The sequence below is a fragment of the Brachycentrus maculatus genome, unplaced genomic scaffold, assembly GCF_059751285.1.
Source record: "Brachycentrus maculatus isolate JH-2025_06_01 unplaced genomic scaffold, ASM5975128v1 h1tg000227l, whole genome shotgun sequence".
Taxonomy (NCBI): domain Eukaryota; kingdom Metazoa; phylum Arthropoda; class Insecta; order Trichoptera; family Brachycentridae; genus Brachycentrus; species Brachycentrus maculatus.
Window position 1 is genome coordinate 159,523 of NW_028280978.1, and position 15,968 is coordinate 175,490.

General features: G+C 29.3%; 2 protein-coding genes across 9 annotated transcripts; one reads left to right on the plus strand and one right to left on the minus strand.

Moving 5' to 3' along the window:
- Nucleotides 1-712: 712 nt before the first annotated feature.
- Orai (calcium release-activated calcium channel protein orai) lies at nucleotides 713-9,282 on the plus strand. 8 transcript variants are annotated; one of them, XM_088264448.1, is made up of 4 exons: nucleotides 713-1,009; nucleotides 2,721-2,807; nucleotides 5,088-5,246; nucleotides 5,669-9,282. In XM_088264448.1, exons 3-4 carry the CDS (start codon nucleotides 5,100-5,102, stop codon nucleotides 6,191-6,193), a joined length of 672 nt encoding a protein of 223 aa, XP_088120574.1. In that variant the 5' UTR covers nucleotides 713-1,009; nucleotides 2,721-2,807; nucleotides 5,088-5,099; the 3' UTR covers nucleotides 6,194-9,282. The 8 variants fall into 8 exon arrangements, with proteins under 8 accessions (XP_088120574.1, XP_088120575.1, XP_088120578.1 ...); XM_088264449.1 differs by having other exon boundaries at nucleotides 5,093-5,246; XM_088264452.1 differs by having other exon boundaries at nucleotides 5,115-5,246.
- Nucleotides 9,283-11,077: 1,795 nt separating this feature from the next.
- mRpS22 (mitochondrial ribosomal protein S22) lies at nucleotides 11,078-14,817 on the minus strand. Its single transcript, XM_088264474.1, has 7 exons — nucleotides 14,654-14,817; nucleotides 14,348-14,574; nucleotides 13,889-14,013; nucleotides 13,751-13,808; nucleotides 12,456-12,664; nucleotides 11,727-11,907; nucleotides 11,078-11,367 (listed from the first exon to the last, which is right to left on the minus strand). Exons 1-7 carry the CDS (start codon nucleotides 14,790-14,792, stop codon nucleotides 11,152-11,154), a joined length of 1,155 nt encoding a protein of 384 aa, XP_088120600.1. The 5' UTR covers nucleotides 14,793-14,817; the 3' UTR covers nucleotides 11,078-11,151.
- Nucleotides 14,818-15,968: the final 1,151 nt, after the last annotated feature.

Sequence of the window (15,968 nt, forward strand, 5' to 3'; positions counted from 1 at the left end):
AATGGTAATAAAATACACTTATAAAAAATATACAAAAACTTTTATTACAGCTGAATTTCAATTTGAGATCTTTAAAAGTAGCGAGATGGTAGAGAGGAGGGGGAAGTAAAAACAAATATGTAGTTATGAAATTATTTAGTTAACCAGTTTTACGAAAATGCAAATAAATCAGTCATACTTAAAGACAATAAAATACAATCAGTTTTAAATTTAAAATGATTCAAACATGATTATTAATAGAACATATATATCTTGATTTGTTTAGATAAGCTTCAGAAATACAATTTTTTAAAGGTAGGAAGTTGAAAAAAGGAAAAAAGAGATGAAAACGATCATTTTATTTGGAAAATAAAAATAGGCTTAATAATAATAAATTAAAAATGTAACTTTGTCAAGAGAGCTGACCTGAGATTTACAATAATTTTTTGGGGCTTTACAGTATATATTTGTTTTCACTTCCCCTCCTCTCTGCCATCCAACTACTTTTAAAGGTCTTTGTTTAAAATTCAAAGCTTTAATAACATTTGAAGATATTTTTTAATACTGTATTTTATTACATCTGGTGAATATTTAATATTCAGTTCCAAAATAAAAATTGACTAGGAATGTGGGATAACCTTCCGAATCATAGTTCTTCTGAGTAAGTACCCTCCAAATAGCATATTTACATAGACATACTTATTCATAGATATTAGGAAAATATATCTTCTTTACTGACAATTTTGACATATAAAAAATGACATAGAAGGACACGAGTGTTTTTATTTTTTGGTATGAACAATATTTGCGTTGTTTTATTTTTTGTAAGCATGCTTTTTGTGCAGGCGTACTGAAACAATATATTGCGTAATTATAAAATTCAGATTGAAAACTTATTTCCTATTGTTTTACCAAGATTATATATCCCTCAGTAATGTCTGTGTGGTCAGCTAGTACAGCGGGATTTAATTCGATTCGTGTAAACAAAGCTCCAGAAGTTGACAAATTTGGGCGATTGAAAAATTATAAGGTAATATCGAAGTTATTTAATAAGTACAACTATAGCTTAACAGGTTTGCAAATATGGACTTTTTAAAGATGTCATGCTTGCCACAAAATATGAATGCCCTTTTCTAATTTGCTTTTGCATTAAAATCACGCATGAGTTTATTAGATATTGATGTTATCAGCCTTTCGGTCATGCAGTTTTTTTCAAGTATTAAAAGCCCGAATATAACGGTTTATATACTGAGAATTGTGCATATTTAGTTTCTTTCTTAAATATATTAAAATTAAATGAAATTACGCATAGCTTGTTTTTTTACCTCAACAATAACGAAACCATTATTATTGTATTTTGAACTGAACTCCGGTTTTCAATGTTTTGGCAACGTTTATATTGAATCTTCTTTCATTGACTGTGTTTCTTTACAAGAGGGCTTTTTCTTAAGTATTTTTTACTATTTATAAGCGTATTCAAACTGTTTGCAAAATGTTTTCTTACAAATGTGATAAATATATTTTTATTATATTTATAAGCAAGTATTTTTGATTTAAAGTGCTTTTTCAATACTGAAATACTTAAGGACAATGTTTGTTTTAAAAGCAATTTTTATGGTTCAGGCGATATTTTGAGAATAATACCTACAGTGAATGAGTTCATTCTGTCATAATTCAATCAAATTTGTGTATTGATGATGTATAAATTTAAATGAGACCTCAAAACTTTTAATTATTTTCTTTAAACATTGAAAACTGTAGTCACTAATGTCATAGATATGTGGAGAATAGTGCATATTTTATATGGTAATGAGATATTTTGACACCATAGTAGGAAATTTAAACTCCCTCACAAACCCGAAACGAAACGCTCTAGGCCGTTAATATATTACTTTTTAATTTTTCTTGAGTTTAATTTAATATTATTCTTATTTAAAAAAAAATCATAACGCATTTTTGATTTCAAATGTTTTTTGTGATGGTCAACTCATCATAAAGATTATTATTGACTAGGTGGAATGTAGGTGGTAAGCCTGTCTCAATTAGATCAAAATTATATATATTTAAACTATTGAAGCTAATTTATGTTCTTTAAAGAAAAAAAACTTCTAGCTTTTAATACTATCCAGAGCATAGCACTAAGAACTATTAGTTAGCCTTACGGTTTTTTAGTAGTTTGGTGATTATCAGTTGGGTCCGGATTTTTCAGTACCAAGTCATAAATACTTTTTTTTATTAAATTTATTACATCTTTTTTTTTTAATCTTTCCTATCAATTTTCAACAAAAAGTACCGTAAAACGGGGCTACTTGAACTTTGATGTGTTACTTGAGCCTAGTACAAAAAAAATATTTAGATGGTGGTATCGAAGTTTCGTGACGATAAGTGTCAACTGTCAGGGAAACAATGAATCATGTAGATACGTTCATTATTGTAGACCAAATACAGATTTATTTATTTTTTTGTACTGGGCTCAAGTAACACATCAAAGTTCAAATAGCCTTGTTCTACGGTAATTTCTTTGTTGAGTTTTAATTATAAGTATTTCGTACCAAATCAAATTATCTAAATTACAAACAGTATTTTTATGTTCTTATATGATTTTCTAGTCATTTATTTTACAGCGTGCTTTGGCACTGATTTTACTAGGTACTGTAAATTCCGATCTGTATTATAAAGCATATTTTTATCAGTATTTCCCCATCAAGTAGTTTTCATTTTCTTTTTTTCATCAATTCAAGGTTGCAGCCTGGCTGTCTTATGCTCTGATCTAGTCACTGGTAACAGGTGTCTGGCACTCTCACACTTCTTCCTGCAAGTATCTACCGGTAGGACATGATACAAATACCACATACCAATAATAACATATTCCCGTGTGCTTTCTGATATTAATGAGCACATAAAATAGAGACCCCCTTTTCAAGTGTCAAATTCTTCAAATCACTAGATGGTATCGCATCGCAATTTTTGTCAATTAATGATTGATGTAGTAATTAGATAGGAATTGCCTTGTTTGTCTGTTTTGATTTTTGTTGACAATGAAATCTTAATTGTTTTAGTTTTTACCTGAATCATATTTAAACTTGACCTGCTTTTAACTTTAATTGATATGCGAGTCAACATTAGATAAACATGTTAAATTACTCGGAAGTTTCTATTATTACTAACTGCTTTTTAATTGACAGTTGACCAACAAAAATCACAACATGAAAACCGAACAGTATCGCATGCATTTATTGAACCAATACTTTTTTTATAGTATGGGCTCAATAAATAAGCTATAAAAACTATTAATTTTTTAAAATTGAGATCTGCATCCTACTTGGTTTTTCTTCACATTGCATGTTTTTTTTGTAGAATTTTTTTAAATTAAACACTATTTCTAAAGGTTTTAACTTCTGAATTACTTTACATTAATTTATTCCATTATGATAATCACTTTTATAAACTGTTAATTATATAACAGTTTTAAACAATGTTGTATTCTTGTATGGCAAGTTTGTCAATGTATTTTTTCACATTGTAATTATTATTACAATGAAGTGATTATGAACCACCTAGCCTAAGAGAATTGTTATGCTAATGATTTTACTAATTCGATTTGTTTCTTGGCTTAATTTAAATATTAAAGTATGCAGTTTCTTTAAATCTTCATTTTCCTTTTTCTCTGAACAAATGTTTATGGAAAATTTACGTGATATTTTATTTACATACAATTTAGTTTATCTACTCAATTATTAATTTATTTAAAACATATTGATAAGGTATATATAATATACCTCACATTATTTAGAAGTAAATTTTGTATGCACCATGCAACAAAAAAAAACATATTTGATTTTAATGTGGCTTTCCAGCCTCTTTTTCTGCTGCTTGCAAATTGATTTGTTATTTCGAGTGCTAATTTTCATTTAGCTTGTGTTAAGTTTCATTGCTTTTAAAAATATTGATTTTAATTGTTTTTATTTCTATTTTAGATTTTTAATCATTGTATCTACTTTTAGCAACTCATTAGATCCCAGTAGATTAATAAAATTAAAATTAAAAGTGATTGGTAGTGCAAGGCACATTTAATTGAAAATGGCAAGTGATAATTAACCCTACAACGCGTGCTAATGCACATATGAATCAATCACAATTTTTGTATCGGCATGTGTAAACAGCAAATTATGCACTTTTACTAATGTGAATCAACCACTCATATATTTTAAAACAACATTAGTATAATAGAAAGCTCTTTTGCTGATTTATTTGATAGTTATCTTTAAAGTTGTGCGTGCAGACACTCTTTATGATACGTATATCCCAGTTTGAAATGAAAAACTTGGTGATTATTTTGCAAGAAAACGATAAATAATCAGTCACTGGTATATACTTATGTGTGCAGCAAGAGAAGTAAAATACTAAAAATGAACACACTCATTATATTTATATGACAAAAATAGCAGAATTCATATATGAACACTACACTTTTTTTAGATAAAAATATAAATGAAATAAATAAACTTTTTTATATTTATTTTGTTTCTAAGTGCTAAGGGTAAATAATTTAAAACAAGACATTTTTACCCTCCATATTATTGCTACATAAATACTGGTATTTATGGCATAGTTAAGTGAATGATCAAATCCAAATTCCGTTATTAATGTCATGTATGGTATATGTATAATATGTGTGGACATTAAAAATTATTCATAAAATAATACATATGTGCCTTAAGTATAATAAATTATCTCTGAAAAATATAATTTTTTGAAATGCTGTTCAGATGATATGTACATTTTATATAGGTACATATAAGTATTTCTTATCAAAAAAGTATGATATACTTTTTTGTAATGTTTTTTTTACTCAAAATGTACTTAAGGCACATAGTATTTAATTTATTTTATGAGCAATATTAATTTTCTGACCTTATCATTCGTGAGAACTGATAAAAAAATAAGTAAACTTGATCATTTCCTTCGATAAAATTGTTATTATACCTTTCCCGAAATAATAAAATATTGGAAGATGTGTATTTGTAATCGTAAAAACAGAGTAATTTTAATAAAATGTATTTATAATATTTCTTGTACACACTATTAAACAATATTTGAATGAATAGAACAGATCTTTGATGTCTGGTGAACAGAGTGGTGGTATGTCTCAGTCCGGGGATGGACTCCACACCCCGGGATACCTGTCCTGGAGGAAACTTCAGCTCAGCAGAGCCAAGCTGAAGGCATCCAGTAAAACTTCCGCACTGCTCTCTGGATTCGCCATGGTAAATATATTTTTATCAGCGGTGCATTTGGTCACCATTATCACAGTGACCAAATGCAATGAGACTAAATGCACTGTTGAGAGTTTTAAGTGCATAGGGCACTAATAATATTAATATTGCACATACACTTATATTTCATTTATATGCGTAGGACAATTATGTAAGAGACAAACTATTCATTTTTCCTGAGTATCAAACCGATTTTTCCTTGATTAAGCCTTTGGTTAGTACGTTTTTTTAAACAGCCTACCAAGAAAGGTTCATCTATACCAATACAGGATTACTAACTGAAGTTTTTATTTTAATATATTTTACTTATTTAGAAATTTCATGTGGGTACAAGTGGTACCTACACGAAATTTCTGGATGATATGTTTATATTTTTGTGTAAAAAGTAATGTGTTCCTTATTTACATATTCAGGTTGCCATGGTTGAAGTGCAGTTGAATGATCAGTCCAAAGTGCCTCAGGGAATGCTGGTTGCCTTTGCTATCTGCACCACCCTCCTGGTTGCCGTCCATATGCTAGCACTCATGATTAGTACATGTATCCTCCCAAACATCGATGCTATTTGCAATCTACACAGCATCTCTCTAGTACACGAATCTCCGCATGAGAGGTTGCATTGGTATATTGAAACTGCTTGGGCATTCTCAACCCTATTAGGTCTCCTTCTATTTTTATTGGAAATTGCGATTCTGTGCTGGGTGAAATTTTACGACCTGAGTCCTATAGCCGCTTGGTCAGCGTGCGTTGTTCTTATACCAGTATTAATTGTATTTTTGGCATTTGCTATTCATTTTTACCGTACATTAGTTACCCACAAATATGAAGTTACGGTTTCTGGAATTAGAGAACTGGAACTTCTAAAGGAGCAGATAGAATTGGGTGATCAGGAAGGAAGACATAATGGAATGGGTCTTTTGGATCAAGGACACATTGTATAGATTTTTGTGTTAATTTCAGCTTCTTAAAAGACACTGATTAAAAACCAGTATTTTAAACTGTTACGATTTATATAAATTTATTACATTATCATAGTCTTAGTCTTCCATTCCTATTTAAACATTAGAAAAAAATATATACATTTTGTAAAAAGGAATTATTAAGGACTGAAATGGATTCATCTTATACGCATGTATATTTTAAATGTATTGTACTTAGGTAAGTGTTAAGTGATTGTTTTAGCCTATAAAAAATTCATGGTACTAATTTTTTTATGGAAAAATAATATTTATATTTGGATGTAATAAAATCACAGTTAAAGTTGACAAAGCTGTTAACTTTTGTAGATTGTAACGTGCAATCAATTGGGAAATTAATAAAATAAGAATATTTGAAAAAAAACATTTATGTAAAGAAATAATGAATCTTAGTCTTCACATACTCTTAATATACAGAAATGAAATCCAGTATTAATTGCTTAATTTCTCTACATTCAGTTAATTTATTTTCCAGGGTAAATTCAATTTCTATTTTTTTATGAATGATATTGTTGCATGCTGCTTATAATCTCCTGTAGATTCTTTAAAATAAAGTTTCCATCAATAATAGTTATGTGCCACTAAGTAATTATATACTTTAATTACTGGGAAAAAGAAGGTATTAGATATTTGTTAGGAATTCCCCTTTTTCAAGACTGGTATTGTCAACAAAAAATTCTGTATTAAATCAAACAAAATTACACCGTCTACCCATACTTAAAAGGCAAAGTACAATGCATGTATTATCATAATAATAAAATATATATACTTATTTGTATGGTTAAATAAATTACATAATGTTCCTAACAATTTGTTATCTACTCAGTCGTGACATTATATCCATGTACGGAAGACATTATTATTTGATAACTGTGACATGCTATTAAATGCACATTGATGCAATGAGTTTTACAGTGCCAATATTTTCAAATGTACAAGTTCCAGACTACAAATACTTAAAAACCTACTTATGTTTGAATGTTACCTCTTATTGCTTCATTTGCTCCTATATTTATCTCATTACTAGCAATCTCCTAATTTATATGTATCTGTGTGTATATATTTTTTCTAATGGTAGAAATTTTTTATTTAACTGCATCAAAATAACACATTTCTATCTTTAATTTCAAAATACAAACATCAATGGTGATAGCATCTTCGCTATTTTATTTCTATGTTTATGGTAACAGCATATTAATGTTTTTAGTTAATTCTCTTTTCTTATTTAATTTAATTTTCACTTAACAGTTACGTTTGTTCCCATCAGCCTGGTTATATCAAACAAAATGGTTTATTAACGAACTGCTTAATTGACCTCTCTATTGATGAACTAGTTACAAACAATATATTAAAATGCGATTAATATCTTACTACTCGAGAGATTAGAAGTAGTTCCTCACATCAAAATGTTTCTCACTGAGTACGAGTACTGGAGTTGGATAATGCAACACAATCATTAACATTATAAATGCATCCTCTCTCCTGAAAACTATGGTCTCAATATTTTGTATATCTGTTCTCAAATAATTCACGAACCTCTGATTAATGTTAAGTGAAGATCGGTTGTATTTAAAGTACATTAATTTTTTTTTTTACACAGTGGATGTTATGTTTAAAAAAAAGGAATGTCAATTTTTTTATTATTTATATTTTAAAAAAATTACGATTACCTTTTTCCTAAACTTATTGTACACAATTAAGTATCATGTTTTTTTAATGTGGATGACAAATAATATTGTTATATTTAAATTAGTGTGTGCTGTCACAATAATTACCATTATAATAAGTAGGTTTGATGCAAAATAAAGCAATATTATCACTATACGAGTGTACGTTTCAACACCAAAATTTATATACATATATTAATGTATCGAATAAGGAGATTACCTCAATTTTATGTGCTTGCTTACAGAAGCAATAAAGGTGGGGACTGACCGGAGTCATTTCGTCGTAACGTGTTACATTACGATGCGAGCATTCGTAGTCAGCGTACTGACTGTATCGCTGTAGCGAGCCGAGCTGCTCGCCACTCATTCCGAGTACTCCATCCGAAGTCGGATGCACGCCGCGAATGTTACGTTAGGACGAAATGCTCCGGTCAGTCCCACCTTAATGATGAGCATTTTCGAAATGTATTTTTTATTAATTATGTATTACTTTTTATTTCTTTATTTTATGTCTGTGATATCCTGTCCACAATATTATATTATTATTACCATTTTTCTTTGTTTTAAATTCAAGTCTTCAGTATATTAGAAAATTAATTATAAATTATTAAATCCGCATGTATATGCAATATAAATTATTGTTTGTTTTAAAAAGAAAGTAATCTCTGCGTAGTTTTAAGACTTGTGTGTATATATATATATATTTTTATATTTATATAACCATAGGCGGATCTAGATGTAACCAACTTAAATGATAATTTTAAAATAAATAAAATCTTATTATTCAGAACGAATTATGTATTCTTGAATAAGGTACATTGCGGGACCTTGAATTTAAATTTTATTAGTTTTCAAATAGATCCGTCACGGTGATGACCCCACATACTGACTACAAATATTATCTTTATTAATAATTTTTATAAATTTACCATTTCTGACTGTCAAAATTATTGGTTATAGAATTTAAAATAATTTCTCTTTTTGGTATTGAAATACACTTTTGTATGCCATTTTAATGTATTAAAAGTATGCACTCGTGTTTCCTGTCCTTTCTAAGTAGTTTTTTTTTGTTTTTAATTATGTGTGCTAATAAAACTACTTATTAAATATAATTAATTCATAATCAGATTACGTTTACCCTTAAATAATTCTAATGTGATATTTATGAAAAATATTAAGGATGACACTAATTATTCAGAAAACGCTTTATTAGAAAAGAAAATATCGTCATCGCGCCAGTGATATCTGTTAACTGACACCTCTACCAATTCTATATTTATGGTAGAATAAATTGTATTGAAATTTGCATCATTTGGTAGCCTTTAAAATCCAGACAAAATATACGTTTATAATTCTCTTTTTGCTATTATTAAATAAAATACATTTTTTTAAATTCATAAAAAAAAATATTATTACTTATCTCCTCAATAATTAAAAAAATGTTACTAAACAGAAATCACCGGCGAACAATATATTTTTGTTAGCGAGTTTCATATTTAAATCATTATTCATTAGAGCTAACTTCTTTTCGATTAATTGTGTGAAAAAATGTTGCCATGTAAACTAAAAAATAAATTTAATGTTTTTATCAAGGTGCCAGTTTTGACATTGTTGGCCAGTAAGGCTCTCTCATACCATGTGTTTTTGTTATTTAATCCATAAACTGCAGATTGTCATATCGACAAGTCCAATAAATATAATCTGTTCTACAAAAAAATATATATATATTTATTAATATTGCACGATTAAGCATTACTACATCACAGTGTTGTTAAAAGAATTATGTGTCAATCTTTGATAACTACTTGAAGTTACTTTTTCTTTAATTCTTACTGCCAATTAAATAACCAAAATCACTCTATTATTTTAAAGTTTATTCAAATACGACACAAGTTATGAACCATAATTATGTGTGTAAAAGAGTACATTTAAAAAAAAATGCTGGTGTAACTCTACAGAGCCATCTTTATTCATTGGACATATTGATACGTCATGACATGAGAAAAGTTTATTGTTAACTGCAACTTATGGATTAAATGTTTCCTATTTTATTACATGTGTATATATATATATATATAATCTATTTGACATGGATCAAACAGAGATAGTTATGATTTATCAATATTGATTAGATTTACATATTGTCACCTGAATACAGAACTATTCGCACTGCACTGCATATAAGAAAATACAGGGAAGGTAATTAAACTTCAAAAGTGAGTTCTCTCAATCATTTAGTAATATTTTATTTTGAACATTTAGATTCATGTTTAAATAGCTATTTATTTCAATCAAAAACTTTCTGCACAGCTGAATCTATTGGGCAAAGATGATGAAAACTAAATTGACTTGTATGCGACTTCGAATAGTTCTGCATTCAGGTGATGATATGTATCCAAATAATGGGGTCATTTGTATTATACTTCTTAATAAAAATTACTTAATCTTCATTTGCATTCTTCTTTTTTTTCTTCTAACCCTTATCCGCACCCGATGTTGCATAAGGCACTGCATCGTATTGAGAAATGTCATATTGATCGTTACTTACATGAAGGCAATATTAAATAAATATTAGAGTGTAAAATCAGTAATATTTATTTTCTCCCCCCCCCCTAAGAATCGAACCCGGGACCTCCAGCACAGTAGGTAAACACGCTAACCATTACACCACGGAGGCGGACAACATGTGTTTACTTTTACTATACCCTATTTTTCTAATTTATTCGGTGGAGATCACTAAACAGTAATGGAATAAGCAAATGCAATTTAAATTAAATGAAGCTGTGTGAAATAATATTAACACACTTTGGACGGGAAAGGTATTTCTACCCGTTCGGTCGATTGATGCTTAAGCACGGGAAGGGTATTTTAACCTTCTGTGCGGGCCTCATTCCAAAGGAAGAATAAAATAATGATTTATCTATATATTTATATGAATATTACATACTCATCTTTTTGTTAAGGTCTCATTAACTGTATGTACATAATTATCAAATCCCGTCGCCAGCTCAGTGTCGGTGTAAAGAATGCCCATTTGAAATGTGTTAATCTATGTGCATGGACCCAATTGTGCACCAAATATCATAACCCAAACGGATTTGGTCATCTCATCTATATCTAACTTTGTTTCCAGGGGCCTCCAAAAATTCATTCATAGAATGAAAGAAATAAAACAATAGTGTAAACATTATTCTATAAATTTACTAAAATGATAAACACATTACATATTTAAAACTACAAATCGTGGTTTCTAAGTTAGATCCCATGAGCTGATCGCAATCCTTCTTCGTAAGATTTTTTTTGTTGAAGCATTTGTCGGTATGCTTGGAGAGCTAGTTCTTGTTGACTCTTCTTGCTTGAATTATTCTGAATATATTCTGCGATACACTTTATACATTTTTCATCCATTTCTGGATCAATGATTCCTTCTTTATTTTCTTCAGGTATTATGCTTTTTGTGCTTTTGAGTATCTGTAATAAACAAAAATAAAAATAATTTTAGTGGTGAAGTGAACACAATGTTATTCAAGGACAAATACAAGTACATGTATAGATTTATATTATATAAAGCACATGAAGTATAAAAGAACAATAAAATCTGCCAAAACATGTATACATTTTTGATTTACCATCAATAATGAAGGATAACTCCTTATTAGAGATAATCGAGATTTGTGAAGTATTTGGACACACTCAAAATATTGTACGGATTCATGTAATTGACGACCAAGGTGTCAATGCCATGTCGATTCTATGAGGTCCCCTATACACCATTAGATGAGAATAGGGAAAAAAACTACTATATACTAATACTAAAAAAACATTTATACCTCGTCCACCAGAGCCTGTGAATCGTCAGTTTCTACAAGTCCAGGATTCAATCTGCGTTGAAGATTAATAAGTGAAACTATTTCTCTTATAGCCCCATTTTGCAGCAATTCCAATACCAAACTGTCTATAATGTTGTTCCATGCCAAATAAAAAGCCATCGGTCCAAAATGGCGAGTTGATCTAAGTTAGAAAAAAATTTACATATAATGAAAATAATACCAAAATTAACTATTTACACATTGTCTCCGGGCGGTTTTTTCAACCCCGACACTAATTAGGATCGTATACTAATCACAAGTAACTGCAAACCTAACTCCAATCTGTACAATATTTTCAGGCCTCTCGCGCTGTACCAAAAGTAAGCAAATAGGACGCTTATAAGCGTCTCCCGCTCTCTACTAACAGTATATTAAAGACGCTTTTAAGCGTTTCCCGCAAACAATGTGTTAAGATATATGAATATATGGTTTGAAATTTTTTTAAGTGTATGTATGTACAATATATTAATAATTAAACAAATGAATTATTGATAGTAAAAAATTAAAAAATGTATAATTTTTTTATAAATACTTAATGACAATTTATTTCAAAATTTTTAAAAACCGTTTTCATGATATAAAATTTATTTTTTTTTAATGAAGAAATAATGTTTTCATAAATATCAACAAAAAAATATAGAGAAATAATATAATCACTCAAAAAAATAAGAATAATATTTGTTATTGTACCTGAGACAATCGTATGCCTTGGCACTGTCACAGTGGAGATAAACTTTAGCTACGATACGTTGGTAGCTTGGGTCGTCCGGTTCATACTGAGCGCAGGCACGATCTAACATAAACTCGTACTCTTGTTTAGTCAGAAGATCTTGGAATAAGGAATCATCAGTAAACATTGAAGGTTCTTTCAGCATTCGCCCGAGCATTGGGAAATATACCTATAAAAAATAGCCACAGTTATTATTTTTTTCAAAACACGTTTACTATTGTGCCAGACATGCTAGAAATATATACACACGCTAGATAATTTACAAATATAACTTTTTTAACTCAACTCAATTTTTTAAAACCCAGATCAAATATTTTTGGCAGTATTTGAACATTCAGACATATTTTGGGATAATTAAGAGATACCTCTGGAAATAAACAAGATGTGACAATTTCTGCTTAAAAAAAATTACATTACAAATTCAAAAAAAAAAAGCTAGATTTCTCAACTTTCTTTATATTTTTTCTTAATAATTAATTTGTCATTCTGCCTCCTCAGTGTAGTGGTTAAGGCGTTTATATACCGTGCTAAAGCTCCTGAGTTATATTCCCGAGTGGGTCAAAATAAATAAAGGTGATTTTTCGCCGTATTTAATATTACCATGGACTGGCACCTGAAGCGCGGAAGCGATACCTTTCCTTCATGTAAGTAATAACCGCACCCAAAAGTACATAGGGCACTGCATTGTATTTTGAGTGTTAGTATAACATTTGGGTTTTAAATTATTCAGAAATATATTGGGAATATCATTAACTAATTTTTAAAGATACATTCCTTTATCAGAATGTTACCCTGGACTGGGAGACTTAGACTATCTTGTGTTTATGTAATTTAAGATCAAGATTACACAACATAGTAATGAAACAAAATAGTTATGTATGTATGAGCTATTGGATGAAAATAAACAAAAGAAGATTAAATTTGATGTTTTTTAATTACTTAAGAGCACAGGACGCCCCCATTTATTGAAGAATTATGTGAATTGTTCAATGATCTGCTGTTATTTGATAGATGAGGCAAATGCTATACACAAAGTTATTTTTGTATAGCATTCACACCAACATCCATCGACTCCTGCGACAATACTGCTTAGAGAATCTTTTGAAGGCTTAACATCAGTTAACGGCCAATTCTGTGGAACAATTAGTGAATGCAAGTGCTAATTTGTTGATCAAATTGTGTAATATATTCACAAATGGGAGAGTCCACCGCTCCTGTTAGCCACGGGTGAGAATTCGGAACTCTTAACACTAACCTGATTTAGGCGCTTTCTCACATCGTGGTCTGCGTGATGTAATTGACCATCTGGTTCCCTAAAAAAATTGCTCGAGTATAATATGTAACTTTCCCAGGGATAAATCGAATATCAATGAATGGTTATACAGGAACATACCTAGTGACAATAAATCTCTCTGAATTCCTAATACCAAAAGTAATATCCGTAAAAACAAATTTTGCAGAATCGTGTTTTATTAACGCTGGATCATTGTTGATTTCATGATCTACTTTACCGTAAACCTAGAATTGAGAGAAAAAATAAATTATTAAATAAATATTGCCAATTCATCCAAAATGTAGGTACTCAAGTAGTGCAGATGAAACAAAAACAAATATATGCATTTTTATATAAATGTACTAGTTTTTCAAATAACAGAGAAAACAGTGAATTTGCCCTGTGAAGAATACCGGCATAAACAATAAAACTTTTGTAATACGGTTTTTCCATCGTGAATTCCCAGCTAGTTGAAGTGAGACAAAAGAACCAAATTCAAATGTTTATTACTCATCTTCATCTTTATATTTCCTTCATTCTAAAACCGTAAGACTTGAGCAGTTATTGAACGCGAATTACCTTAACAACGGGCGGCATGCGTAACAAGTAGTCTGCTTTTATTTTTACTTTTTCCATCTCAAACTTCAATTCCTCGTCTGTCATGAATTTGTATTGAGGAACATTTAAACCTGCTTGATTTTTAAAAGTCCGCTTGCGAAAGACTTTTCCGGCATCCGGTCTTGTAAGATATTTAAGAAGTTTTTGAACATTTGATGAAAAATATAAAGGCGCAGGATCTCTTTCATCTGGAATAAAAATATAACTTTAATTGAACTTAAAAAAATATAGGTTAACTTTTAGTATTAAATTTAATGAAAAACATACTGAATTCTAATGGAACATTTGAGAAACGACGATATAAACAATTCACATAGGAATATGGTGCGGGTAATAATACATCTTTATAACTCAACGTGTTAGATCTTTTTATTAATCCGAGAAACGTCAAACGCACGGAAGCCATTTTTCGGCAATTAAGTTTCCGAAGTGTATATTTAAAATTTAATAATAATCATTGCCAGTATGTTTTTTTTTGTATATAGCCACATTGGTCCCACATCAAAAACAACACTCTAAAAGTATGACGCACAATTCAGTGATATTAGATCGTTGACAGCGTAGTAAAATGGAAATAAAAACAAAAAATTTCTGCGACCAGCTTTATGTTAATTTTTATAAATAAAGTAAGGATTTAGAAAACTCAGGATTTATTATTCAATTTAGTTTTTTTTACACTCGTGTAATTTAACATTATTATTCTCTTATAATTATCTGAGAAAAAATATAATTTTAATATATAAATACGAATTAAACGTTTTCAGGCATTTTATTATACATTTAATAATTAGAAACGACTCTAACATACATTTTTTTCAATTACTTCACATGATTTTTTAACAAATTTGAACTTATATGTGTAACAATTCTTGTCAAATAGAAAAATGACAAAAATAAAGTTATACGGATGTAAAATCATGAGCGGAGTAATAAACGAAAACAAAGTGCATTAAAATAATTACTTCAGCTAGCCAATTACGGGTTATAATCCCTTTATGTTCAAATTTCTTCGGCTTTGTTGAGATATTTATAAAAAATATATCTTGGTAAAAATTTCTGTAAGCAGATTTTTTTTCTTAAAAAAATGACTTTCGCCTTGTTCATTATTTTATAAAGTAGGCTACTCCCCTAGAAATATTTCTCTCCCCCAATTTCAGAGAAACTCTGGTTCTGAGCTCTGCTTTGAGCAAGTTCAAAACGTCATCAATCTACAGAAGGAGAATAAATCACTGTTTTTGCGGCTATAATTTGTTTAGAATACATGTTGCTTTGAAGATAAAGATTAGTATCATAATGTGGTCTTTAAGTCCCCGTCCAACAAATCACATCTTTTCAGTATGAACATTCTATTACCTATTAATATCTTAATTTTATTGACCTCCCCTTACAAACATTTATTTAAATTAATTTTAAAAAATCTTAATAAATTGTATTAATTTTTTCATTTGTGTGAAATTTATAAAAATAAATCACTATGATTGGTTGGTTTTGTAAATAATGTTACATTGATATGTAACCTTATTTACAAAATTTACTCCACTAACAGAAATACTTATATCGCCCACTCCTTTCAAGAACGTCA

What these genes read in the sequence shown, in the direction of transcription:
- Orai (XM_088264446.1), top strand. Translation starts at nt 914, where the DNA reads ATGTCTGTGTGGTCAGCTAGTACAGCGGGATTTAATTCGATTCGTGTA. An exon ending in GGCGATTGAAAAATTATAAG is followed by an intron (nt 1,010 to 5,087) that starts GTAATATCGAAG and finishes TTGAATGAATAG; the next exon opens with AACAGATCTTTGATGTCTGG. An exon ending in TGCTCTCTGGATTCGCCATG is followed by an intron (nt 5,247 to 5,668) that starts GTAAATATATTT and finishes TTACATATTCAG; the next exon opens with GTTGCCATGGTTGAAGTGCA.
- mRpS22 (XM_088264474.1), bottom strand. Translation starts at nt 14,792, where the DNA reads ATGGCTTCCGTGCGTTTGACGTTTCTCGGATTAATAAAAAGATCTAAC. An exon ending in GAGAGATTTATTGTCACTAG is followed by an intron (nt 13,809 to 13,888) that starts GTATGTTCCTGT and finishes CAATTTTTTTAG; the next exon opens with GGAACCAGATGGTCAATTAC. An exon ending in TGAGAAAGCGCCTAAATCAG is followed by an intron (nt 12,665 to 13,750) that starts GTTAGTGTTAAG and finishes TATTTTTTATAG; the next exon opens with GTATATTTCCCAATGCTCGG.